The sequence below is a fragment of the Phyllostomus hastatus genome, unplaced genomic scaffold (genome assembly GCF_019186645.2).
Source record: "Phyllostomus hastatus isolate PE091 unplaced genomic scaffold, TTU_PhHast_1.1 phas_contig_244, whole genome shotgun sequence".
In the NCBI taxonomy this organism is placed as follows: Eukaryota; Metazoa; Chordata; class Mammalia; order Chiroptera; family Phyllostomidae; genus Phyllostomus; species Phyllostomus hastatus.
The window spans coordinates 3115576-3142401 of record NW_025333796.1 but is presented as its reverse complement, the minus strand read 5'-3'; the positions used below and the strand labels follow the sequence as shown (position 1 = coordinate 3142401).

The window sequence follows — 26826 nt, the reverse complement described above, 5'->3', positions numbered from 1 at the left end:
ACGCCTTGGGTTCGATGCAGCTGGTTCAAGCTTGTTGGCGGGTTTCAGCAAATCTTGAGTGATTCCAGAATTTACAGGGCCCTTTAACATTTGTACGATCGATCGCTTTTTCAAAACCCGAGGAAGAAGAACAATCGTGTCAAGAGATTCAGGGACACTTTTCTAGCCGCTGCACAGCCCGCCTTTGGAAAGACAGTCGCGCCTCGGTGCTCGCCGGCCTCCGAGCTCGTCCGACCCGCCCTCGCTGCCTCCTGCCGAGAAGCAGAGGTTTCCGCTTCGGCGCTCGAGTGCCGTTCGCCGGGACGAGGCCGGGACGGGCACCGAGGCCGCCCTGGGTGTGGAGATGGAGTTGATGCTCCAATCAGGACACGGTATTAACATGCGTCTCCTGGCCACTGCCGCGCCCCGTGATGGGAAAACAGTGCTCAGATGACAGTCCCTCTCCCGGGAGGGTTCTCTCGGCTCCGTTTCAGAGGCCGGACCGCGGCCCAGACTTTGAGAGCCAGCGCCAACTTGGGCCGCTCAGAGCGAGTCGGGGCCAGCGGGTCCCTGCCTCCCTCGCCGTCCCCCCACTGCGGCCGCCCCACGGCCAGGCTGGGTGGGGATGGAGTGTGGAGGGTGGCCGGGGTGACGCCCTCACACGATGTCGTTATTCAGCAACACAACAAGCTCCTGCTCCGTGGTGGGGGGGGGGGGCGTGCAGAGCCTCCCTCGGTGGGAGGTGTCACCGGGCACAGCGGCTTGGGTGGATGAGTGGATGGGGCACCCGCGGCATCTGGGGCACCGGGAACTGGCGTAGCAGCCGACCCAGGGAGCCTGGTCTGGGGCCACGGACGCAGGGCCCTTCCCTGACCTGGCACACGAGCGTGAGCAGATGATCGGCTCAAGTCCGACACTCACGTTCCGCGCTGCGTCTTCCCCTGTGCTCTCACATCCCCTGTCCCCGCCGGCCCACCGGCCTCCCCCAACTCCACCTGAAGGAGGATCGCGCTCCTCGTCCCACCCGGGCCCCGGGCCTCGTCGGGGTGTCGGCACGTAGGCATCACGCCCCGAGTGCGGGCCAGGCGCACGATCGTCTGAGAGGTCACAGGACTTGCCCAGCCGGTGAGCGGGAGACCCGGGTCCCGCCTGCGAGCCTGGCCTCTCCCGTGGGGCTGCCTTCACGTGACTGGGAAAATACCGACTGTGCCCGGGTTCCACGGTCAGACTCAACAGACTCCATCGTGGGGCGGACCCGTTGAACTTCGGCCTTAGGACGGGTCTGAGGACAAGCCCCACCCCCACCCAGGATGCTGAGTTTCCCCCGTGGCCGACCTCCCGGAGGCGGTCCAGGCCGCATGGAGCTCCTCTGGCCGCAGCTCAGCGCCCCGTCCCGGGCCAGCTGCTCACGTAGGAAGGTCCGGGCTGTAGGGAGCTCACGCCAAGCACCGAGTCTGCTCCACACGCCCGCAGGGGGGCTTGTCTTCTCCAAAGATTCCAGGGAAACGGCAAGTGTTCCTCCCCCTCACCTGAGGAAAATCACTGCTGAGGGAACGTCCCCAAGTCTGTTGCTATGAGGCGGAGGCTGTTTGGTGGGCCGAGCTCAGGTCTGAGCATCCCCTGCTCTGGGCACCCGCACCCGGCCCGGCGACCTGCCAGGCAGGTGCGTTCGAGGCACGCACAGGAGAGAAGGCGAAGACCCCCACCCTCCACTGAGCTGGTGACCAGCCCCGAAGTCTGGGTCTGGCTAGAGCCTGGGGCCGTGGGACAGAGGCAGAGCCAGAGCCTCCACAGGCTGCTGAGGACGTCCCCGGGCTCCGTGAGAGGAGACCAGGACCACCCCGTGAGAGAGGCCACCGTCTCAGGTCTCAGCGGGGTTTTGTTTTGTTTTTTAGACTTTATTTATTTACTTTTAGAGAGAGGGAAAGGGAGGGGAAAAGACAGGGAGAGAAACATCAGTGTGTAGTTGCCTCTGGTGCACCCCCTACTGGGGACCTGGCCCGAAATCCAGGCATGTGCCCTGACTGGGAATCGAACTGGCAACCTTTCGGTTCGCAGGCTGATTCTCAATCCACGCAGCCACACCAGCCAGGGCCTCAGTGGGGCTTTGTCCACTAAATCCCTGGCGCTCAGGCGATGAGGACACCCCACAGCTCCTTCCCGCCTGCTTGGATCTGCAAAACTCGCGACAGCATTCCCAGCAGCACGGACATTTCGAGGCTCAAATGTGGCAGAAATGTCCCGTCTCCCAGTTGTGGCGGCCGGAGCCTGAGATCGGGGCGTTGCAGGGGGAGGAGGCCCACCCAGCACTCGGCAGCCCGTCCCTGCTCCTCGACCACATCTGTGTGAGCCTCCCTGTTCTGAGGAGGACGCCAGCCACCCCAGCCAAGGGTCCGCCTGACCAAGCGTCATGTCCCCTGTCCAGCTGGGTCTCGTCCGCAAAGACCCCTGGCAGGTGCCAGCAGGGAGGACGTCCCCTGTCCTTTCAGGGGGACAAAAGTCAACCTGCAACAAAGAGCAACATGGTCTCTTCTCGTCGGCGGTCAGGGAACCACCTCCGTCGGGCGGGAGAGCAGCCCGGGGGTGCGCTCCCTGTCACGCGGGCGCCGGCCTGGACCCCCTCGTGCTCACGTCTCCAGCGCTGGCCACCGAGACCCGCACGCAGGCCCCCCTCGGAGCGGCTGTCCTGGGCCCTTCTCTCTCGCCCGCCCGTGAGCGGCCCGCCCTCGGCGGGCTGGCGGGCTTGAGCAGCAGGTTGCAGCCGCCGCGTCCCGGCTGCTGAGCAGCACAGTGAGGACACTGCTCGGGCCCAGAGCCCGGGAGTCACCAGAGGCCGTGCCGCGCCTCCGAGGGGAAGGTCTCAACCTGGGGCGGCTCCGAGTCTTCAAAACAGCCCCACTCACGCACCCTCGGGACCCCACACTAAGGCTCTCGTGCGATGTGTTGGCGGCTTCTAAAAACCCTCCCCCGAGGACATGCGTACTGATATTAGAGAGAGAGGAAGAGGGGGAGAGAGAAATATCGATGTGAGAGAAGCACTGATTGGTTGCCTCCCGTATACACCCCGACCCGGAATCGAACCCACAACCTTCTGGTACGCAGGGACAACCCGGCCAGGACGGTGGCTTTGCTGCGACCCAGCGAGAAGCCCTGTTTCCTATTGGGGAAAGTCGCCCACTTCAGGCCCAGTGGAGGGGGTCTCGGGCAGGACGCCTGTGGCCACACTTTAGCCACGTCCCAACACACAGGGGGCCTCGGCGCACGTGCCCCGTGTCCAGCAGTCGACCCTGGGCGTGTGTCCTCCGATATCTGACCAGACAGGACGTGCCGGCCGGCGCCACTTCTGGTCTTCAGCTCCCCCGAGTCGGGAGCCGCCTAGGTCAGTGGGCCGCACGGAGGTCAGTGGGCCGCACGGAGGTCAGGAGGGGACTCTGGGTCGTCATCCGCGTCCTGGAAGAGAAGGGCGGGACTTCTCCGAGCTTTGTCGCACCGATAGGGCCGGGCACCCCTAGTGTCGGGCACCCCCCTGCATAAACCAGGCCATGCAGACGGAAACCCCGAAACCTATGCCTGGTTCAATGGCACCTTGGCTCCCCGGGATCTTCACCGGCATCGGGCACTCCCACGTTCCGGCGGAGGCTGCCAGCCGGCCGGCGGGGCCCTGGGAGGAAGGCAGGGTGGGCCAGGGCTGGGCCCTGACTCCGGACTCCAGACGCCCGTGCCGGGGAGCAGGCAGGCTGCCGGCTTGTCTCATGTAGCGAATTCCCCTCTCTGCGCTTACACACGGTGACCTGGAAAGAAATATTGTCCCCAGGTGCGCCTTTGGGGTTGTTTGCCTCAATTAGTTTCATTTGGATTTAATCTCCCCCAGATCTTCGTGGAGCCAGGCCCCCCCTCCCGGAATGGGAGGGTGCCGCCCGCCTGGAAGCGTCCCTAAGTGAGGGGCTTGCTAATGTCACACTTGGGCGGCCCGGCGGAGTGCTGGGTGATTAGTTTATGGCCTCGATCATTGTGTTTTTATTACACTCATAAAGTCTGTGTTTCTCCTCATTTTCGTAATGGCTTCGATGAGCCCTGCTCCTTCCAAAGGCCCATTTCGTGGCTGCAGCCGCCAGGCCCATTAGCCGGCAGACGGCAAAGCCCGGACCCCGGCCCCGGACCTGGGCTCCCAATCCTTGCCTTGCCGCCGGGTTCGCACAGAGGAGAACACACGTGTGGGTCGGGCCACGGTTTATTCGTGGGCTTTTCGTAAACACGCCAGCAGGCTCCGTTAACTTCCGATGTCAACAGTGCGCCGGGAGGTGCCCGAGGGTGCCCACGAGCTCTGTCCCGCGGGAACACGAGTCAGTGTTCAAAGAGGAAAAACACGGTGCCGCGTCTGACTTCCACATCGTGGTTTGAACGGGGTGGGGGGCTCGGGGTGGGGGGCTCAGTCCCACGCACGCGGAAGAGGTGGTGGTCTGCACTGCAGGCGTGTGGGCTCTCCACACGGCGCGACCGTGACTGGGTGTCCGCAGGGGCCCTAGAAAGCAGCTCTCTCCTTCCGCGTGCATCTGACTGCAGTGGCTTGTGCACGTCTCCGGGGGAGCGTGGCCCCTGCGGGGGCTGCGGGTTGGGGTTAGTGGGTGCCCTTCCCCGTGACTCGGGGGCCCATGAAGTCCCGGTGCCCGGGGGACCCCATTTCCGCTCGGCCCTGAGAGCCGGGCTGGAGGGCTCCGGTGCCTGGGCCGCTTCGCCGTGTGCGGGCCGCGGAGTTGCTTCACTGTGGCCGTCAGGGAGTATTCACCCGGAGGGGGAGGTGTTTCCCTGGGAACGGCCCCGCTGCTGCATTTGGGGAAGAGTTGGCGGGTTTCCCGCGGCGAGACAGACATCGCTTCCTGCGTCCCACGGGGTCACGACCACCCTGAAACACAAGCGGCGCCGGCCCGAGTTGCTCTGCGTGTCTTTGTGGAAAGTGCCCTGCCCAGAGCAGAGCTGGGGTGTCGGACGGCTGAATGGGCGCTGCGGAGGTTTGGTTTTTCATTGACTGATTTGGAGAGGAGGGAGGGGAGGCAGACAGGCAGCGGCGTGCTGTCCCACCCACCGGTGCGGCAGGGGCTGAGTCCCGCGCCCCGACCCCCCAGACCCCCAGGCGAGTCCACAGACCTGGCACACCCCGACGATGCTCTGCCCCTGCCCTCTCCCCCGCCCCCCCGAGCTTCCCGAGCTGGGCCCCGAGGAGGTCTGAAGAGGCGCAGGCTTCGCTGGATCCTTTTCCTACTTCGTGGAACGTGCAAAACTGGGCCAGGCGCTCAGCGCCTCGAAGGGCGGCGGTTGTTAATGGAGATGACTCCGTGCCCTGTGACTGCGGTAATCCCGGGCAGGTCTGTGCATGGCGACCCGGCGGTCACGCACGGCCACGGCCGTTCTCTCGTGCAGATGGTGTGGGAGAGCGGCTGCGTGGTCATCGTCATGCTGACCCCCCTCTCGGAGAACGGCGTCCGGCAGTGCTACCACTACTGGCCCGACGAGGGCTCCAACCTCTACCACGTCTACGAGGTACCGGCCGCCCCCGCCCCACGCCGCCGCACTGCAGCCAGGTCCCCGCAGAAGCCAGCCCGTGAGCCAGGCGTCCCCCGGGCCCGTGGTCAGGGACACCCAGGCCTCCAAGCAGCTGCCCCGCTGGGACCCAGACCCTGGCATAAACAGCACAGTTCTCATTTTTGTTTTTGTTTTTAAGATTTTATGTATTTACTTTTAGAGAGAGAAGAAGGAAGGGAGAGAGGGAGAGAAACATCCATGTGTGCTTGCCTCTCACGCGCCCCCTACTGGGGACCTGGCCCACAACCCAGGCCTGTGCCCTGACTGGGAATCAAACCAGTGACCCTTTGGTTCGAAGGCCATCACTCAATCCACTGAGCCACACCAGCCAGGGCACGGCTCTCGTTTTTAAAGTTTTATGAATCCAAATGTAGACAGAAAGGACGAAAAGGTGACCCAGCAGGGGTCCGCCCAGCCAGGCCCTGGGAGGAGGCCCTTTCGGGGTCGCTGTCTAGAAAGAACGAACCTGCCGTCACTCCCGTTGCTGGCGGGTCCGCCTGGCCAGGGTCTGCCCCGGCCCCGGCCCCGGCGGCATCTCTGTTGGAGGGAACCTGCCGGCAGCGTGTTTCTCCTGCTGGGTTTCCCACCCACGTCGAGGACGGACCCAGCAACCTGGGGCTGCTAAAGCAGGAGCCACCTCGGGGCTCTGCTCTACATTAAAGTTAGTCACGGAGCCCTCACCCCACAGCGTAAAGGTTAACCCTAACACCCCCCCACCCCCCGTTGTGGCTCCTGGTCCCACAAAGGCTCTCAGCCCAGGAAGGGCCTGCGCCCCACCCCAGTTCCTCCCCCCGGGCCCGGGGGTGCCCGCCAGTGATGCCGGAGCGGAAGCCCACTCCTTGGGTCCCAAAGCGAGGTTCTGTCCGCTGATTCTCCCGAAGGGAGACAGGCCCGGAAGCACAAAGGACCAGGACAGGAGGGGGTCGACTGGAACGGGCTTTGCTAACTATTCAACTGCTGTGCCCCCACACGACGCCACACATCCCCACGAGTCACCGTGTGTGCCGGCCCTGGCCCACACGGACAGCGGGAGGGGCCTGGACGCCCTCGGACGTCGGTCCGTGGTGGCAGCCGCGTGGCCTCCGCGTCGTCGCCGACGCCGGTCTGTCCCCACCCTCCCGCCCTGCCGCAGGTCAACCTGGTCTCCGAGCACATCTGGTGCGAGGACTTCCTGGTGAGGAGCTTCTACCTGAAGAACCTGCAGACCAACGAGACGCGCACAGTGACCCAGTTCCACTTCCTGAGCTGGTATGACCAGGGCGTGCCGTCCTCCACGAGGTCCCTCCTGGATTTCCGCAGGTAGGGCCAGGGGCACGCTCGCGGGCGGGCAGTGCGCGCGCTGAGGCTGCCGCGGCGCGGGGGGGCCGGCGCCGGGGCCGGGGGCACGTCCGTGGGGGGGCGGCCCTCTGTGTCCTGTTGCGGAGCCTCCGCTCATCTCAGGCGGGCGAGGGGACGGGCAGGAGGGAGGCCGCACCACCCACACGTCGACCCGAGAGGCCTGCAGGTCTGAGAGGCGGTGGCATGAGTGCGGGCGGGCGTAGGCGGCCCCGCACCGTGGAGTATGCGGCCGCCCCCGTTCTCTCAGTCGCAGCTGCCGTGCGCGTTACCGTCCGTTGGCGCAGGTCCGGCCCCCGCCCGGCCCCGTGCTCAGCCCTGCAGCGCTGTTCCCTGCACTCCCTGTGCCGGGCTTCACACTCGTCCTCTTCCACAAGCCTCCCCGAGCAAAGACAGGTCCCGAGGTCTCTCTTGCACAGGATCCCCACGAATAAAGCCCGGGTCTCTCGTCCGGAAGCTTCCCTGGCGGCTGCGGCGAGGGGCTTTCACAAGCGTAGCCCCAGGGTCTACACTGGGGGTCCTCAGCACGCGGCCGCGAGTGTGTTCAGTGCAACGTGGAAGCCGACGGTTTGCAAACACCTGTCCTCTGTTCGAGCCCCAGCCACGTGCAGCGCATTTACTGAGCAGTCGGAGCGAACGCGAGACTCTGTCGCACGGGAAGACGGTGACCACGCCAAGCAGAGCGAAGTGGAGGGCGCAGGCCCTGGTACTTCGGAGTCAGAGTCGGGGACGGTTTGCTGCTGAGCATCGGCAGCTCCACCGCGGTCGGTCGGCGAGGAAGTGCCCGCAGAGAGGGCGCGGCGCCGAGTTCCAGGTCACGGAGCCTCTCACTCGCGCCGTCCAGACACGCACCGGGTGAGGGGGTCGGATCACGACCGGAGACGGGACGGAGCGACGGACGGGTCAGACGCCGTGGCCCGCACCCCGCGCGGCCCGTGGGGTCTGCGTCTGGCGGCTCCCCTGCCCTGAGCCTGCGCAGCCGAACATCTGGGCCCCGCAGACCCGAGTCCTGGGTTCCAGTGGCGCCGTTTCTCTCGCTGTTTAGTCCACTTTGAAAAGCGAAGCCCGTCTCTGAGGGGACCAGCTCTCTGCACCCGACAGCGGGTGCCGGGGCCGAAGCAGAGGCCGGCGCCTGGAGTCACGTCCACGGGTGTCTCCCCCACCTCCTCCCCCGAAGCGGCGGGACACGGAGGAGAGCCCCAAACGTGCCCGCAAACAGCGGGGACACGGCGTTCCTGCCCGGTGCGGCTCCTCAATGCAGATTTGCGCCGGAAGACACGCTGTCCAAAACCGGACCCGAGAGTCTTCAGACAGCGGCCGTCACGGCAGGGAGACAGGGCTGCCCCGACGAGAGGATGCCCCAGCACCCGGGCCGTGTGCTCCTCTGAGCTCGCCCGCAGGCGCACACACGGGCATGTTTCCGAGCCTGTATCTGCCTGTGGCATTCGTTCTCCGCCCTGGCGATTCCTCGGGAGCGAAGATGGACTCCCCAGCTCCCTCCAGTCTCAGGAGGTGGGGCTCGAGGCGGACTTTGTTCCCCGAAGGGGAGCACGAAGCTCCAAGCAGTTTTACAGCCTCATGGTGCCCACCCAGCAGGTCTACTCAGGACGCGCCACACCGGCCCACGGGGGGTGCCGAGTGGTTTTCCGTGCAGGCAAGTGCAAAGCTCTCGATCCCAGCGCTCGGGAAGGTGCGGCCGCTTCGGAAGAGCCCGGTCACCCTCCCACACCGACAGGGTCACCCTCCTGCGAACAGCAGCGCCGCTGCCCTGCTCGCCCTGCCAGCGCGGCTGCAGGCACCAGCGCCGTCAGGAAACGTCCCAGAGCCCGTTTCCGCTCCGAAGAGAAGCCGCCCCCGCCCCCGCCCCCGCCCCCGCCCCCGCAGAGAGGACCAGCGTCGGCGTCTCACTGGAGGGCTCCGCTGCAGAAGCTCCTCTCAGCGCCTCCCTGCTCCGTGCCCCGGCGGCCACGGGCGCTGCTCTCTGTAAACACGGACAAACCCTTACTTTGCCAGCTAATTAGCGGTGGCCAGTGTCATTTTTGTGACGTTGCAGCTAGTAATATGAGCCCAGTTGCATAGTCACAAAAGTGATCATTGGAAACTGTGACTGTACTGCAGGGGACAGTGTGGGGACCCTTTCTGAGCCTCTAACGACCTCTGACCACGCCTGCTGCTCCTCGTCACTCGGGGACCCGGGGCTTGGCCTGTGTCACTAACCCTTCCTTCTCAGTGAGGTCCTCCTGCGGCAGGACACCCGAGTAATGGCCCTGAGTGTGCGCGGTCTCTGCTCACTGACGATCTGTCCTGACAGCGCAGGAGGGGGCAGCGGGCGCAGCCCGTCACCGCAAATGCTCTGCCGCGCTCTCGGGTCGACCAGATGAACACTGCTCTGTTTGGGGGGGTTTGTGTCACCCAAAACCAGGCACGCGGTTCTCTGTAAATAAACTGACACTGCAGCACCTCGGGTGTGCCCTGCCGTCTCCTGGCTGGTTTGTGAGCAGGTTCAGTGTGGGCCAGGCAGGCGTGGATGCTAAAATGTCAGCAGAACCCGGCCGGAGCTGCCGAGGCAGCCAGGGAGGGCATGGGGGGGGGGGGAGAAACTTCTCGAACGCGTCACAAAACGGAGAGGGGAAGGCAGGCCTGGGGAGCACGTCGAGCCCCCTGGCAGCCGGGGAGGGAGGCTGTTCACACTGTGCTGGCCCCAGAGGTGCGGGCCGCCGTCGAGGGACTCCCGGCGTCTGGAGCCACCGGCTGAAGGAAGGGCATCTGGTTGCGTTCACTCCTTTTCGTGTTTAGTTTTTGTGCTTGGCCCCTTCGTGAAAAAGGACCAAAACCTGGTCGAGGACCAGGGTGCGCGCGTGGGAAAGCCAGGTGTGGGCCCCAGCAGCGCGTCTGGGCTGTCGCACGGAAAGCGGCAGGCGTGCGGCCGCGCTGGGTCCCACTGGAAAGAGCCCGCGACCGAGCAATTTCCAGTGAAGTCGTCTGTATGCAACGAGGGACCCGTAGAGAGAGTGCCACCCTAGCCTCAGTCCGGTCGCTGAGCCTCCTTGATTCTGCGCACACACGAGCACGGCACAGACACACATGTACATGCATGTGCACAGACACGCAGGGGCTCTCACTCAGGGTACACTCCAGAGGTGTGGTATCTGGTCAGAGATATTAATGCTTACGGTGCCTTCACATCCCATTTACAGATTTTATTTACCTATTTTTAGACAGAAGGGAAGAGCAGGAGACAGAAAGAGAAACCTCAGTGTGTGGTTGCTCTCCTGCACCCCCCACAGGGGACCTGACTGGGAATTGCACCAGCGACCCTTTGGTTCCCAGGCCGGTGCTCAATCCACTGAGCCGCACCAGCCGGGGCAAGAGTAGGAGGTGTTAGGAGAAGCAGGTGGTTCTGTTTTCCAACCTGCTTTCCTCCCAAAGAGCCAAGAATTTCAAGGCGTCCGGCTCACGTGTGCCGTTGACTTGATGAGTCCCCTTGACCTTCCCCACCGTTGGCCCCGTTCGCCCCGAACGTGACTTCACGGTCGCGCGCCAACGGCAAGGACAGCCTGCAGCAGAGATGGAGATGTGGCCGCAGGGGCCCCGGGTGGCCCACAAGCTTCCAGTGCCGCCTGTTCTCCGAGGCGAGCCGCCCGGAGCAGCTGTGCGCGTGGCTGTGTGGGGGGCGGCCTGTCTGCTCAGGGGCTGCAGGCCCGGCCGGAGAAGCCCCCAGTGTTCCTCCCCAGAGGAAGCAGGAAACACCCCACTGGGGCGCCTGCCCAACCCCCACCCCATCCTCTGGGCTCACACAGTTCGCACCTGAGCAGCCGCTGACAGAATTTTAAGTCTCGGCTGTTCCGTGCTGGGCGGGCAAGGCTTTGCAAAGAAACATGACATCTTCCTGCTTTGGGGACAAGGGACAAGAGTGGCCTGGCCCTTCACTCTTTTTCACCTTTGGCCGCACGTCTTCCACGGCCAAGTTCAGACGGCACACCTCAGACACGGCCCCCCCGCCCACAACTCCCTCCCGGGCCCAGAGCCGCCCTCGAGTTCCTGCCGCAGAACGGTTCCCCTGGGAACCTGCATGCGCTTCCTGAACAGGCTTCCTTGTTTCCCTCACTCAGAAGAGGCTGGATTTCGTACTTGAACTTCAAGTCTGCCTCTGTTCGGAGTGGTTCCAAAATCCCAATCTGTGCTCATCGTTCATTTTCATAAATTCCCACGTGAACCCTGCACCGTGGAGCTGGTTGCCACGTCCCCAGGTGTACAAAGACGAGGAGATTTGTCGTGACCTCTCCGGGAGTTAGTTGTCCTTCCCAAACCCACACACCAGAAAGGGTCTCTGTGAGATGCCGCTGGGAGACGGGATGGCAGTACTGCACTCCCGTATGACGTCTAGATTGTCAGAAATTTGGAGCAGATGCTGCAAAACTCAAAAAATTCAGTGCAGAACCTGGACACTCATGTCACAGCCAAGGAAGGGAGGAATGGGCCGTGGGAACAGGAGGAGGGGGCCCGGGGGACATGCCGGGGGCCCGTGGACCGAAGGCCTCGAGCTGACACTCGCAAAGGGAAACGAGAACTGTGAAGTGTAAGAACCGTTTGTGACGCTCCGTTTCACAGCCTGACACTGAAAGGGGAAAGAAATCTGAGCGTGTCCATCACTTTCGATTTGTCTTCGTCACGACAGGCCGCTGCCCGATCGTGGCAGCGGCGCCGGCCTCAGCTCGTGGGCGGCGTGGGCGGGCGCGGCGGGGGGCGCGGAGCGCGGCAGTGATTCCTGTGTCTCTTTCTGTTTCAGAAAAGTAAGCAAGTGCTACAAGGGCCGCTCTTGTCCAATAATTGTTCACTGCAGGCAAGTACAACGCTCCGCGCGGATTGGCAAGCGTGCGCGACCTCGGGACAGGGCCGGCCACTCGGGCCGCGGGCCGCACTCTCTTGCGGCTTTAATGGTGACCGCCCCCACCCGGTGCCCGGGAGGACGCCAAAGCCACCAGGGGCGTCGGACCCCTGGCCCTCGGGCCGCATGCGGCCCAACCCCAGATCGTGCATTCCTTAGCACCTTTGTCTCGCTCACCAGTTTTCGTTAGTGTCTGTGGGTTGACTGTGTGGCCCGGAGACGCCGGAAGGGTGGACACCCCTCCCGCCGAGTTCCCCGGCCGCTGAGCCGGAGGAGGCAGTGCCCTCCTGACCCTCCACCCGCACACCCCCCGCTGGCGACCCCTTTTCTCCCCGACGAGCCGCTGCACCGGTCCTGGCGCTGCTCCCAAACGCTCACGCCTGCCGCCCCGTCTCTCCTCAACCCCCGTGGGGACGGCGCACAGGCGCTTGGGGACAGCGTTTTCAATCCTCTGCGCTGCCTCGGCCCCCAGCACACCCAAACGGGACAGCACCCGAGGTTGCGGGGGGAGGGGCCCCTGGGCTGCCCCACGCCAGCCCGGACAGGGCCGCGCCCCCTCCACCCCGCCCCGTTTTGGCAAAGAGCCTCTTCCGTCTGCTAGAACCGCCCGCAGAACGCTCCTTCCTGGCCGGGACACGCCCCGAAAGGTCGGACCCCGAGCCCCTGGGTTCAGTCCAGAAGAGTGTGTGTGTGTGCCATGGTACACGTGTGCACACGTCTGTGTGCCCTGTATCTGTGTCTGTGCATATGTGTCTGTGTGTCTGTCAGTCTGTGTCAGCGTGTTTCCGTGTCCATGAGAACACGGACAGAGCGGAGACGGTCTGGTTTCCACGGAGTCGGAACGGGTCTGGTTCTACCCCGAGCGCCTGAGCCGGGCAGCGGTTCCTCGGGAGGTTCTGTGGCCGCTCCCGAAGTGTCCGTGTGAAGTGCGTGTGTGGGAGCCGTGAGCACACCCCGCGGCAGGCAGGGTCCCTGCTCTCATGGAGGATTGGGGGGCGACCCGCTCTCCGCACGTCCCCAGCCCCAGGCGCAGGTCGGGCACGGGGAGCGCGGAGCAGACCAGCCGCCCCCACCCACCCCCGTGCAGCTCCTTACCACCCGTCCGTCCGTTTGGGAAAACTCGTGAAAGCCGGACGCGGCGAGTCTTGACTGTAACAGAGCCACCTCCAGGCTCACCGGTGGCTTCTCAGGGTCACCGGCCACCCCCAAACCCGAGGCCGAGAGCAGCCCCTGGGGCCCGCAGGTCTGGCAGGGCGCTGGCGCTTCCTCCTCCACGTCGGGGGAGTGGGTGCAAACCGCCCCCCATGTCTGAAGCTGCTCCCGGGGGGAACGGCCCTGCGCAGGCAGCGGGCTCCTCCGGGGCCGCGGCTGTGGGGACAGGATGGGCTCACACGTCTGCACAGAAAAGCCTGGTGCTGGGGCTGCGTGTCCCCCAGAAACAGCCCTCATCTTCTGTCGCGTCGGGTGCCGGGGCCCAGCTCCGAACGCGGCCGCAGCGCCGGTCCAGGTGCCAGGCATTCCGGGCACCGCGTCGTGCAGGGACGGGAGGGGTGACCCGGGGCAGAGGGGCGAGAGCGCCCCCTGCTGAGAGCCGGGGTGCGCCCCTGTGCCGTGGCGACGGGCCCCCGTCCCACGTGGACGCCCACCGCCCCGCCTCCGCCGCACAGTGACGCGTCTCACGGAGGATGGCGTCCGCTCGGCACGGCCTGGAATCCCTGCTTTTGTTCTTTTGTGACAAAATTTACCATCTGTTTGGTCAAAGAGGGGAAGAAAGGACAAAAAACAAGCCTACGCAGGCACAGGGGCTGATCTGCGCTGCTGGGGGTGGGGGTGGGGGTGGGGCTCTGCCGGTCCCTCCTCCCCTCCACTTCCTCCCGCTCCACTTCCTCTTCCTCCCTCTCCTCCTCCTCTTCCTCCTCCTCTTTCTTGTCTCTTCTTCCTCCTCTCTTCCTCTTTGTCCTCCTTTCTCCTCCCCCTCCCCCACCCTCTCCCCTTCTCTCTCCCCCACAGCCGCGCTCCGGCACGAGCCCCCCAGACTCAGGAGGCAGCAGCTGCGGTGGGCGCGGCCGCGGGGGGCGAGCGGCGTGGGCGGCCTCCTCACCTCTCCCCTTCTGTCGGCAGCGACGGCGCGGGCAGGAGCGGCACCTACATCCTGATCGACATGGTTCTCAACAAGATGGCCAAAGGTGAGAGCGCCGCGCTGGGGGTGGCGTTGCTACGGCAACCTGGGGCCACGCTCACCGGGGCCTTGGGAGACTCGGCCACTGTTGCCCTTCCTCGGAGCCCTGTGGAAGCCCTTGGCAGCCAGCACGGTGACACCCCAGCTCCCCACCTGGTCCCGCATTCGGCGCTGGCGTGAGCACCGGGCTCGCCCCTGGGTGGACGCTCGACACAGCGTCGGAACTGAGGACAGGCAGCTCCGAGCCTCCTGGCCACGTCTCGGGGTGAACCTTCCCTGTCACAGCCGTGCTGGCAGGGACACCCTAGACACACCCACCTAAGACCTCTGGTGGCAAAGCCATCGCACTTCAGCCACCTTCTCTCCCATGCCGCTCTGCACCCCCGTGTCCGTCTGTCAGTGAGGCCGTGTGCCGTGTGCCCCTCGCTCGGCCCCTGGACCCACCGTGCGCGTCTCCCCAGGGACCAGGCGCTCAGCATCCCGCGGGAGAGGGGCCAGTGGCTCGCCTCTCGGGTGCCCCTGTGCCTCAGGGAGCACAGAGACTGGGGGTGGGGGGGGCGCCCGGGCTGGGGGTGCTCCTGCAGATCCCGTGACCCAGCATCTCCCAGCGCACCCGGGAGACACCGTCTTCTCGTGACACCGTCCGCGTCCCCTGCAGCTTGGGACAGTGAGGCCGCGATGAGGCGACCGTGGCCCCTCTCCGCCGTGAGCAAAGGGCCCAGCCTCAGCACACACAGGCGCCCGCAGTGCCGCCCACGCCCCAGGTGCCCTTGGCCCTGACTCTGACCACAGCGCTGACCTCCACACACCCTCCCCCGCGGGCCAGCCACCCTGAGACTGGCCGGTCCCGGACTCCCTTTCTCTCCAGTTAAAACAATAAACAGGCGCCGGCTGGGGTGGCTCCGTGGGTTGAGTGCATCCTGCGAACCAAAGGATCACCGGTTCGATTCCCAGTCAGGGCACATGTCTGTGTTACGGGCCAGGTCCCCAGTGGGGGGGGGGGGTGAGAGGCAACTGATCAATATTTCTCTCCTCTCTTCGTACCTCCCTCTCCCCTCTCAAAATAAAGAAATAAAAAATTTTTAAATAAAAACGAAAAAATAGAAAGTAAATAGAGCCCATGGTCAGCCCAAGGATACAGATGTGTGAAGACAAGACCGTAGGCTGCTGTTTCAAATGCAAGGACTGGAGAGTCTGCAGGAGCCACCCAGTGCCTGGGCCGGGAGCTCCTCGGAGGGCGCTGCCCCCGGCCCCGCGGGGTGACCCAGCTGCCCCGAGCCGCCTCTGGGGAGCACAGAAGGGGGTTTCCTCCCTCAAAGGTTACTGCAAGCCCCCGACGGCTGCGTGCTGGCCGTGAGCGTGAGCGCAGAGAGGAACAGCACGGACGCCCACCCTCCGCCCCCGCCGTTAGCACGTTCCGTCCCGGACCGAGGAGCGGCCCTGAATGTGGTCCTGCGAAGGTCCTGGGTCCCCTGCCCGCCCGCGCAAATCCGCCTTCCCCTCGGGAACGTGCAGACGGGGGCTCGGAGCGCCGATGGAGCTTGTGGTTCTTCCCGTGCCTTCCGCCCGCCCCGCGCGCGGCCTCTGCCTCCCGCTAGAGCAGCTGCGGGAGGAGACGGCGGGGCGCGGCCCACGCAGTCTCGGTGTTTGCGGGTCCACCTCCGCGTTCGCCCTGCGGGGGGAGGGAACCGGGGTCGTAGGGCCCGCGCCGGCGGCGCCGTGTCCTCACGGCGGCGGCTCAGGTCCGCTGGCCGGGACCGGCCCTGCCAGATTCCGTCAGGAATGTGGGCCGGCGTCGTGCTGCGCCAGCCCAGCCGCGCGGAACCGGCCCGCGAGGGCCGTCCCGGGGCCTCTCTGAGCCCCGTCACCCCCATTCTGTTCCTGATCTGCCCCCTCTGCCCGCCCGCGGGGTCAAACCCCCTGACCCCCGGCAGCCGCAGCCGCGGGAGAGATCAAAGGGCAGGGCGGCCCCTCCGCGGCGAGGGGCCCTTTCCCAGGCCGCCTCCGCGAGCTGCCGCCGGGGTTTTGTTCTGGCTCCGGCGCGCCCGGCCGCCGCGGCCCCGCGCCTTTGTCTGGCCTGAGAACCCGGAGGCCGGGCGCAGACCCCGCGCTCATCCAGCGATCAAAGGCCCAGAGCCCGACCCTTTCTTCCCGCTTCCTTTTCTGAAAAGGAGTGAATTGCACGCGGACCAAAGGAGGCCTCTGCAAAGCCTTCGTGGCCCAGCCCGGTCCGGGCCCCTTCTGAGCGCGGCCCGGCGGAGGGCGAGGCCCGGTTCACAGGGCCTCCGGGGATTAGGGACTTGGGGCCGCTCCAGGGGCCTTTGAGAAATGCCCCAGGGGTGGTTCCGGTCCAGGTTCTGAGCCAGCGGGCGGCTAGTACAGCCCACGGGCCGGCCGCGCGGGCTTGTGGCCGGAGGGTCCCTGGCGGACTTTTTCTGGGCTGCGCTGCGGGGGCGGGGCCGACACCCGCGTCGGAACTGGTGTTTCTCGGCGTCCGGGGAGCCCACCCTCCCCCCACCTTCCCCGGAAAGGCTCGGCCCTCTCCTTCCGCAGCCTCGGCGTTCTCCCAGGCCCGGCTTTTCACGGGTCTCCGCTGCGTCTCTACTGGGGTTTTGCTTTGTTTTTCTCGCCGCGGGGTTTTTGTTTGTTTGTTTTATTTTAGGAACGGATGGTAGAGCGCCCCAGGTTCCCCCGGGAGGCACCAAAAGCTCAGTGTGCGGGGGAGGCGGTGTCTGGTGTGGGCAGGCGGGAGGGGCTGGAGTTTCCCTCCGTGGTGTGCGTCACCGTGACTCCCTGTGACTGCCTGAGGTGTGCGCAGGTGTGCCTGGAGGTGCCTTTTAAGCTCCGGAGGAGGATGCGGAGGGTGCTGTTGCCGCGGAGGCGTGGCGGGGAGCTTGGGGGAGGGGGTGTCCAGGTCCCCATCCCATCTCAGCCGTCTGACCTGTTCCGTCCCCTCTGTCACTCGGCCAGCGTCCCCTTGTGTACGGGACGCCCATCTCCTCCGCCCACACGGTCTCCGGGACCCCACGACTCCGGGCCCTCCCAGGAGTGGGGTCGCACAGCCTTTGTCCTCCGTGTTCGGCTCGTTTCCCTCAGCAAGTGTCCTCCAGGCTCGCCCACGGCACAGCCTGCGACGGGTTTTTCCTCTGTGAGGCTGCATCACACCCCTCCCTGCGGATGGACGGGTTTGCGTCTGGTCGGTCCGTCCGCCTGTCAGTGGGCGCCGCCCTGTCCGCCTCCCGGCTGCACGAGGGCGTCTGTCCGGCTCGGCCCCCGTTCTTTCGGGTGCGTGCCGGAGGGGACGACTGGGCCGTATGGTCATTAATTCCATGGTTTTTTAAGTATATTCTATTAATTACACTATCACAGTTTTTCCACTTTATCACCCTTTGTCCCCCCTCATCCCTGCACCCCCTCACCCTCCAGCACCCCCCCTTAGTTCATGTCCACGGGTTGTACACACGAGTTCTTTGGCTTCTCTGTTTCCTGTACCTTTCTGAGTCTCTCCCTGTGCACTTCATGCTGCTGCTTCCCTGTACCTTCCCCCCCCCCGCCCGCCCCCCTCCCCACTGAGAACCCTCCGCGTGGTCTCCATTTCTCTGATTCTGTTGCTGTTCTGGTTGTTTGCTTAATTTGTTGTTTTCGTTGTTTTTCTTTTTTTTTTAGGTTCATTTTTTGATAGTTGTGAGTTATTGTTCATATTTTCTGTCTTCTTTTTCTTAGATAAGTCCCTTTAACATTTCATATACTCAGAGCTTGGTGATGATGAACTCCTTTAATTTGAGCTTATATGAGAAGCACTTTATCTGCCCTTCCATTCTAAATGAAACCTTTGCTGGATAGAGCAATCTTGGATGTAGGTCCTTGCCTTTCCTGACTTGGAATACTTCTCTCCAGCCCCTTCTTGCCTGTAAGGTCTCTTGTGAGAAATCAGCTGATGGTCTTATGGGAACTCCTTCGTAGGTTACTGTCTGCTTTTCTCTTGCTGGTATTACGATTCTCTCCTTAACATTGATCTTGGGTGATGTAATTACGATGTGCTTTGGTGTGTGCTTCCTTGGGTCCAACTTCTTTGGGACTCTCTGAGCTTCCTGGACTTCCTGGAAGTCTATTTCCTTCTCCAGATTGGGGAAGTTCTCCTTCATTATGTAGTCAAATAAGTTTTCCATTCCTTATTCTTCCTCTTCTCCTTCTGGCATCCCTATGATTAAGTTGTTGGAACATTTAAAGTTGTCCTGGAAGTTTCTAAGCCTCTCCTCATTTTCTTGAATTCTTGTTTCTTTATTCTGTTCTAGTTGGATGATTATTTCTTCCTTTTGTCCCAAATCATTGATTTGAGTCCTGGTTTCCTTCCTGTCTCTGTTGGTTCCCTGAATGTTTTGCTTTATTTCACTTTGGGTATCTTTCATTTGTTCTTTCATTTTGCAACAAAGCTCAATCAGTTCTGTGAGCATTTTGATGACCAGAACTTTGAATTCTCCATCCAATAGGTTGGCTATCTCCTCATCGCTTAGCTCCCTTTCTGGAGTTTTGCTCTGTTCTCTCATTTTGGCCGTATTTCTTTGTCTTGGTGCACCAGTCTGGTTGGTCTGGTCGACTGTTTCTTCCATTCCTTTGTTGCTGGAGTTCCATGCAGTTTGATTGTCTGGCACTTCTGGTTGTTTATTGATTTTAGATTGGTTGTTATTCTTCTTTAGGTTGTGCAGGGAAGTGAAGGGTTTCTACCTACGCCTCCATCTTGGCCGGAAATTAATTCCATGGGTTTTTGTGGTTTTTTTAGATTTTATTTATCCATTTTACTTTTAGAGAGAGGGGAAGGGAGGGAAAAAGAGAGGGAGAGAAACATCATGTGTGATTGCCTCTCATGTGCCCCCTACTGGGGACCTGGCCCACAACCCAGGCCTGTGCCCTGACTGGGAATTGAACTGGTGACCCTTTGGTTCGCAGGCTGGCACTCAATCCATTAAGCCACACCAGCTGGGGCTGTTTCTGACTGTTTTAAACTCACACACTCCTGCCCTGGCAGGGTGGCTCAGTTGGTTGGAGCATCGTCCCCAAGGTTGGGGGTTTGATCCCTGGTCAGGGCACATACTAAAATCAACCAATATTGATGGAACAACCAATATTTTTCCGTCAATAAGTGAAACAACAAATCCTCTCTCTCTCTTTCCCTTCCTCTCTCTCCCTCTCTCTCTAAAATCAATAAACATGTCCTCGGGTAAGGATTTTTTTAAAAATTTAAAAATAAACTTACAGACTCCCCTTTCAAACAAAATCACACTCCCTGTGGCCTGGTCCACTCCCAGAACTGCTAACACCTGAGGAGGAGCCGGGCCTCAGCCACACCTGCTGCTGCTGCAGGCCGGAGTCTCGGCTGAGGTCCGCGGGGCGCCCGAGGGGAGGCCTCCTCTCCTTCCTGGCGTGCAGTGGGCGGGCTCTCCGTGTCCCCGCCCCCGCGGCCCGTGGTCCCTGGCATTCCCCGGGAGCTCACGACAGGCCCAGTGCCATTCTCGCAGACTTGGGGGACGCCTGCACCCTGACGTCCCCACGCAGGGACCGGGACCTGGGGACCCGGAGGTCGGGGCTCGGGCAGGACGCCCGCTGGGTTCAGCTCAGGGGCCGGTCTCCCGCTGGCCCCGCCCCCCCGGCAGAGGCAGCGCTGGGTCTGCATGTATTTCCCCGGGACCCCCGTCCCTTCCTGCCTCTGTGTCCACGGCAGCGGCTCAGTTCCACTGAAATAAGCCCTTGGACTGGGGGCTTGAAGAGCATGTGACCGTAGCGACTCATTCTCCTGAGTCTGTGTCTAAGGGGGTGAGTGGACCTCCCCCGGGGTCTCCCCCCACGGCCTCGGGGACTTGCCCCTCTGCTCCACGTGACCGGGGACAGGCTGTCAACCCCGGGCCGGGGAGAGCTCGGCCGCCCCTCCTCTCGATGGTGACAGGGGCCGTGCTGCGTGCACAGTGCGTCTGGGGCTCGGTGAGGGGTCCGAGCGCGCTCCCGCCGCGTCCCCCGCTCCCGCGTACGGCGGGCCGGCAGGCCTCCGTGCCCGGTGAGCGGCGAACTCGGGCTCCCGGCAGGGTCAGCAGAAGGACGAGCAAAGGGCTGTGCTGGTTCTCGACGGACGAGGCTGGAGCTCGCCGCCCCGGCGGAGCTGCCTCCCCGAAGCCCAGTGGGCCGCGCGAGACGCCCCCGGGAAGGCGCCCTGGCCGGACGTCCCCGGTCGGGGCTTCCGGGACGTTTGGGACGCGCAGCCTCAAAGGCAGAGAACGCTGCAGCTCAAAGCCAAAGTCATCGATTCGACTAGTCTGATTTTTCATTTCTCTAAGTTGGGGCGGGGGGGGAACCCTACGCAATCAAAATCAAAGCCCGTACGGTACTTACTGCGATTTAAAATAGTCTTTAAAATGCCTACACATACGTTTATGTCCCGGGGGCGGTGGCCGGCTGCCGGTAAGTGTTGGCGCAGGCACCGGGCAGCCGCCTCTCAGCCTGGGCTCCTGAGTCCCCGGCCCCGCAGCCCCTGCCCGAGTCTCTGCGGGGGGGGGCCCCGGGGCACAGCTGCGGCCCCCGGCCTCTCAGCCGGAAGAGGCCCGGGCGCAGGAGGGGCGGCCCCGGGTCCGAGCTCGGCCCCGATTGTGTGTTGCAGGCGCTAAAGAGATCGACATCGCCGCCACCCTGGAACACCTGAGGGACCAGAGGCCCGGCATGGTCCAGACAAAGGTACTGTCAGACCCCCAGGGCCCCTGGGGCACTCACCTGGGTGGGGGGGGGGGGGGGGAGCAGCAGGACTCTGTCCCCCCCCCCCCCGGCCTGGCCCCTTCCCGGGGAGGACCCCGCAACCCCGGTGTGGTGACGAAATGGAGGCGTCAGGGGAGCTCACCCAGCCGGAGCTCCCCATCCCCAGATTCGGGGGGCACCCCAGGTTTCTATGGAAAGTGGTCACTGCTAACCCCAGCCCCCTTGCGGGAGAACATTCTGGATTCCACCCAATCCCCCGGATTCCCAGCTCCCGCACCCACAGCCCTGCTGTGCGGTTGTCTGGACGGGGGCCATCGGAATGTGTGTCCCCGGGGTCCCTGCGCGCCCCCGTAGCTCATGGGCACCCTCGCTGGACAGGCCGAGCTGGCGTCATCCGGGTAAGACGAGACCAACGGTGGCCGTGGCGGAACCAGAACTGGGAATGGGGGGACGGTGGCCATGGCGGGAACACACGTGTCCCCAGCTGCTCCCACACGCCTGCTCCGCTCGGGCGCCCGAGTCCTCAGGTGCCGAGTCTTCCCGAGCTCGGCCAGCCCGGCCCTCCCCTCGGGGGCGCTGCTGCTGCTGCGGCTGCTGCCGCCCACACAGAGACCCCGTCCTTAATGGGCGTCCTCGCGAGGTGGCGGCTCCGATTTGAGGACTTGGCTACAAAAGTGCTCCCCTGGCAGCCAGCTGCCAGGTCACCTCTGGGTGCTGCTGGGGGCCTGCTGGGGCCAGCCCCATGCTCCCCCTGAAGTGGGGGCGGCTCTCTGGCCCCCCTTCTCTCAGTCCAGCGTCAGAGCGGAAACAAACCGCAGGACTCCATGTGGGAGCGGGAAGGGAGTGGTGTGGGAGCGGGACACTCGTCCTGCCAAGAACAGAGCGGCAAGGGCCCTGTGAGGCGTGGCTGAGCCGTGGGACCGGAGGATCGTCCCCTGAAACACCTGCGTCCCGCATGAGGCCGGTCCTGCTCCAACGGGGTCAGCCCGGGCGGGAGAGGGGACGACCTGCTCCTGCCTCCACACGATGGGGGGCGGGGGGACCCCCCAGCAACACCGCCAGGGAGCTCAGGGCTGCGGCCCTGCCCCTGCCCCCCAGCAGGGGCCTGGCCTGTGCCCGCCGGGCAGTCAGGGCATCTTATGGGGTCCGTAGGGAACGACATTGAATGCTAAGACCCACATGGTTTCCTAAAAGATTTTTTATTTTAAAATTATACACTTTATTCTGCAATTATCTCACACCTGCAAAAAATGGCAGAGATAATGCAAGTAACATCCAAGTGCCCCTCAGACCTTCCCGCATCCCAGCTCAGGCCGGCACAGGGCAGGGACCGGGGTCGCTGGGAGGTCAGTGCTCGCCCCCCCCACCCCGCCCTCCCTCGCCTGCGTCCTTCTGCCTGTGTCTGTGGAGTGGGGGACGCGGCCACACTGGGAGCCCCAGGGGAGTGGGCCCCTCTGGCCCGCCTGTCTGTCGCCCCCCGAGCCGCCCCTCACCGCCTCCCTCGCTTGTCCCGCAGGAGCAGTTCGAGTTCGCGCTGACCGCCGTGGCCGAGGAGGTGAACGCCATCCTCAAGGCCCTGCCCCAGTGAGCCCCGCGCCGCGCCGCCCGCGCCCTCCCCGGGACGCACTGTCCTCCCGTCTTGTCGCTGAGCCTGCCTCCCGCCAGGGTCCCAGACCCCGTAGTCCCCACAGTTAGCAGTGGCAACGTGCATTTTCGTCCGGCCCAACGAGGAAACCGAGAGGCGTGCGGGCACAGCCAGGTCCGGGGCACCGGCCCGTCTGCGCTCACTGTCCCGGAAAGAACTTCGTTTTCCCTAACGCTGAACTCGCACTCTCGCCTGCGAACCACGCTGCGTCAATGCCGAGGGGCCGGCCGGTGACCTATACCCTCCTGGGGCGGATGGCCCAGCGGAGGGGCCCGTGGAGGCCCCTAGGCGTAGGGACACGTCTGCCATTTGTCTCTAGGAAGGGTCATCCCCCAGGAACCACTGGCCTCTTCAGGAGTCAGAAGGGCGGGCGTTCCACAGCTTTGGGGCAGATAAAGAGACGAACGTCTGTGCCTCCCCACCCCCCTCCTGTGCGGGCTGCTGACAGCCTCCCGGCCCACTGCCCGCAGCTCCGCCCCCGCCCCGCCCCCTCGATGGGCAGAGGCGCGGGGCGGGGGGGGGGGGCAGGCAGCGGTGGAAAAGGAGGAGTGGGGGGCACTGTGGGCCCCGGGGACGTGCCGGGCCCTGCTGGCGCCCAGAGGAAACACTGCTCCCCGCGCCCAGAACCAGCGCGCGGGGATGTGCCCACGGCACACCCCTCCCCGCCCTGAGAGCATGGCCACAGGCTGGGGGTGGGGGGGCCTCCTCCTCCGGGGTCAGCCCCCGGCCTGACCCACGCAGACGTGAGCAGCCAGAGGTGGTCAGCGTTTGCCACAGGACACGTGAGTGTCAGACAGGCCCCCCCACACACACACACCCTGGAAACAGTTACTCCTTCACGCTCGGAAGGACCGCTCTAGGAGGGCGGGCCTGGGGTTCACTCAGGCTCCGCCCCCTCCCCCGCTGTCACCATGCCCCTCCCTCTGAGCAGAGGGGCCGCCCAAGCAGGAGAGGCCAGACGGGGGCCCGCAGAACGGGGAGGAAGGTGCCAAAACACTGTCGTGTCTTTGCCGGTTCGCCTGTGTGTCCGCTGTACTATAGCCGCAGTCCCCCCCCTCAGTTGTCCTCTTCGTCTGGAACCCGAGTGACTCACGACGCCGACCCCCAGAGCCCGGGGCGCAGAGGCCGACCTGTGGCGTCGGCCCCGGGAGGGGCCCTGCGGCGTGAGCCACAGAAACGCGTTTCCTCGTGCTGATTAAACGTCTGCTTCGCACCGGCTGCTCTTTCTTTGGGGAAGGGGGCGCAGCGGGCTCCCCTGGGCGTCCGCACGTGGCCTGGGCGTGGGCCTCGGCGTCCAGGGGCGGCCCCCGTTCTTCCTCGGTCGTGGGGAGCGCTGAGGTCACGCGAGGGACCCTCGAGAACGAGGGCTGGGTGTGGTCGCCACGAGAAGGCCAGGCGTTTTGAGCGCCTAGGGGGAGAGAGGAACATCAATCTGAAACGCCCATCAGTGGCTCCCGGTACCCGCCCCGACCGGGGCTCGAACCCACGACCTTTAGGTCTGCGGGACAACGCTGCAGACAGCTGAACCCCCCCGCCAGGGCTGCAGCTTACCTTTTACCAGTGGCTGCGTTCACCAGCCAGCCCCTGAAACTCCCGAAAACTCGACGGACAGCCCCGTCTGTTTGCACGAGCGGCTTCTGGGCCGCGGACCAGGTGTGCCCCTTGTTCAGCAGCTGCTCGTCTTCCCCAGCTTTTCACACCAACTCACACCTGGGGGCCGGCGTTCCCGCAGTCAGCGGTGGGGGACGATGCCCCAAACAACTGGGGTGACTGTCTCTCCCCGCAAAGCGCAGGCCCCACCACCGGGGAGGGGGGAGGGGTAAGGGGAGGGGGGGCAGGGTCGGGCGGGCACAGGGAAGGACTCCGCGGCTCCCTCCGGCCGCCAGGCCAGGTCAGGCCGACCCAGAGCAGCAGAAGCGTCTGAGGGCTGGGACGTCGTCCTGGGTCAGAGCCGCCAGCCAGACTGACCTGCTCCGTCTCCGCCAGAGCTGGTGGGTGTGATGAGGCCTGAGGTTCAGCAAATAAATCAGCAAGGACGAGGCGCTGGGAAGTGACAGAGGGTGAGCGATGTTGCTAATAAGGCTGAGCCGGATTGCTCCCCGGCCGCCCCGCCCCGCTCTGCTGCGCCCCGACGTGGCTACGCAGTGCCCATCCCACCCCCGCACTGTGCCTGACTGGGGGGCCCGGGGACAGGGGGACACACGTCCCTCTTCCCGCCGGCCCCTCCCCACCCCCAAGACCCGTGTCCCCTCACCCATAAGGGAGGCTGGGCCATGGAGCCCGACACCCTCTGCGGGGCCCTTTCCACGTCCCCTCCCGTCTCCTGAAACCGCTGGGGGAGCAGGGCCTGGCGGCGTGGGCTGCCCTCCCACCACCCTGCGCGGGACAGCCGACGTGCCCCCGGAGCCCCCGGAACGGCAGTAGGGTCGGGGCTGCTCCCAGCCTGGCTCTCGGGGAGACGGCCCCCCTCGCTCCGGGAGGGGGAGGTTCCCCCGCAAACGCGGTTCTTCCTTCAATCCTCCGTCTCCTCGGTGCCTCCTGGGAGCACCACCTCAAACCGGAGGCCTCGGGGATTCCGGTGAGCAAGCGCCAGTCCCGCCGCCAGAGCGTTCAGGCGGAGGCCGCCGGAAAGCGGTTTTAAAAGTGGGCAGCAACGCCGCAGCTGGTGTGGCTCAGTGGATCGAGCACTGGCCTGCAAAGCAAAGGGTTACCGGTTTGATTCCCAGTCAGGGAACAGGCCTGGGCTGCAGGTCAGGTCGCCAGTAGGGGGCGCATGAGAGGCATCCACACATTGCCGTTTCTCTCTCACCCCGCCCACCCCTCTCTCTAAAAATAAGTTAAAAAAAAAAAAAGCAGGGGACTGAGCCACAGAAAAATCCTCAAAAGAGGTGAGGCTCCCCTGGCTGGTGTAGCTCAGTGGATGGAGCTCGGGCTGGGAACCAAAGTGTCCCAGGTTCGATTCCCAGCCAGGGTACATTCCTGGGTTGCAGGCCATAACCCCCAGCAACCACACATTGACGTTTCTCTCTCTCTCACCCCCTCCCTCCCTTCCCTCCCTAAAAATAAATAAAATCTAAATCTTAAAAGGTGAGGATCCAGCGAAGGGGGTGTCATGGGGCGCAGAAAGTCGGGGAGCAGGGAAGAGGCGGGTGGCCGCACAGAGGGCCCTTCCTGCCCCCAACCCAGCCTCTGGTGCGGGTGTCACCCCGTCTCCACATCCATTGTCACCTGAGGTTTCCCTGCGTCATGGTGCCTCTCTTCCTACAAGGACCCCAGTCACCGGACATAGACCCCCCCCCCAGTCCAGTGCGACCTCATCTCAACCTCCTCACGGCTGCAGGGACCCTGTTTCCAAATGGGGTCCCGTCCACAGGCCTGAGCGCGTCTTCCGGGGCCGCAGACACACCCGCCGCGGCCGCGGAGTTCGCCTTCGCAGCGTGCAACATGCCTGGGTTGCGGGCCAGGTCCCCAGCAGGGGGCGCCGGAGAGGCGACCACACATGGATGTTTCTCTCCCTCTCTTCCTCCCTCTCCTCCCTTCTGTCTAAAAATAAATAAGTAATCTTTTAAAAAAAAGAATCAACCAATGAATGCATCACTGAGTGGAACAACACACCAATATCTCTCCCTCTTCCTCTCTTTCTTTAAAATCAATAAATAAAAAGAAGAAAAGCACCGTTGGCAGGCGGAGGGAAACCGGCGCTCCTCACCCCGGCCGCGGGGCTCGCGGAGCAGGCGAGCGCCGGCCCCAGCCGACCAGCCCTCACCCCAAGAAGCCTCGGCTTCCGCCCGTAGCGACTTTCCACGGGGAGTCCGCCCCTCCGCGCTCCGTCCTCTTTGCTTGCCGGCCCGCGGGCCTGGAGTGGGGACAGCTCCCGACCTCTGGTCCCGTTTTCCACCCGCAGGAGCCCGGGCGTTTCCGGCGTGTCTCCAGGGCCCCGCCCTCCTGGCGGCCGTCTCCCCACGTGGGGCCGGGGGCTCCTCCCAGACCCAGACCCGCCGCCCCGAGCTCCACCTGCCTCCCTGCCGCAGGTGGGCCCGGGCCTCCCCGGGGCCAGGCTGCGCGGCCCGGCCCCGCCCACCACGTCCGAGAGCCGCGGTTCTGACCCCGGGGCACGGAGGAGCCGGCCCTGCGAGGACCCTCCGCCCCGGCCGAGTGGAACAAAGGAGGGCCGGGACCCAGGCCAGAGCTCCGCTCGACACGGGGCAGAAACGCAGCCCCGAGCAGACTCGGACGCCACCCGGCGGGACGGAGGCTCCCGCAGGCGCGGCGCGGAGGCCGGCACGCTTCCCGGCGCAGGCGAGGGGCGTTCCCGCGCAGCGGCGGCGGCGTCTCCGAGGGAAGAGAAGCCACGCGCCGTCACACACAGCCCCCCCGCGTCACTGCGGGGGGGGCGCCGCGGGACGCCGGCGCCTTGCACACCCCGTCCCCAGATGCGTCGGGGACGCCTCTGGCATTTAGTTCATCGTTTCCGCCGGGTCG

General features: G+C 64.5%; 1 protein-coding gene and 1 long non-coding RNA gene across 5 annotated transcripts in view; one reads left to right on the top strand and one right to left on the bottom strand.

Moving 5' to 3' along the window:
- PTPRN2 (protein tyrosine phosphatase receptor type N2) overlaps positions 1-23557 on the top strand; it is a 374930-nt gene extending 351373 nt beyond the window's left edge. For both annotated transcript variants that reach the window (XM_045837782.1, XM_045837783.1), the window contains exons 18-23: positions 5398-5517; positions 6692-6858; positions 11684-11737; positions 13904-13968; positions 20608-20681; positions 22216-23557. In XM_045837782.1, coding sequence (XP_045693738.1) covers positions 5398-5517; positions 6692-6858; positions 11684-11737; positions 13904-13968; positions 20608-20681; positions 22216-22287 — 552 coding nt within the window. In that variant the 3' untranslated portion in view covers positions 22288-23557. The remainder of the gene's footprint in view (positions 1-5397; positions 5518-6691; positions 6859-11683; positions 11738-13903; positions 13969-20607; positions 20682-22215) is intronic.
- A 61-nt stretch (positions 23558-23618) lies between these two features.
- On the bottom strand, positions 23619-26352 carry LOC123817964. Of its 3 annotated transcripts, none has more exons than XR_006785564.1 (4): positions 26020-26352; positions 24313-24387; positions 23896-24054; positions 23619-23752 (listed from the first exon to the last, which is right to left on the bottom strand). It is a non-coding gene; the product is annotated as an uncharacterized LOC123817964 (long non-coding RNA). The 3 variants fall into 3 exon arrangements; XR_006785566.1 differs by having other exon boundaries at positions 26054-26352; XR_006785565.1 differs by having other exon boundaries at positions 26111-26352.
- Between the last annotated feature and the right edge of the window lie 474 nt (positions 26353-26826).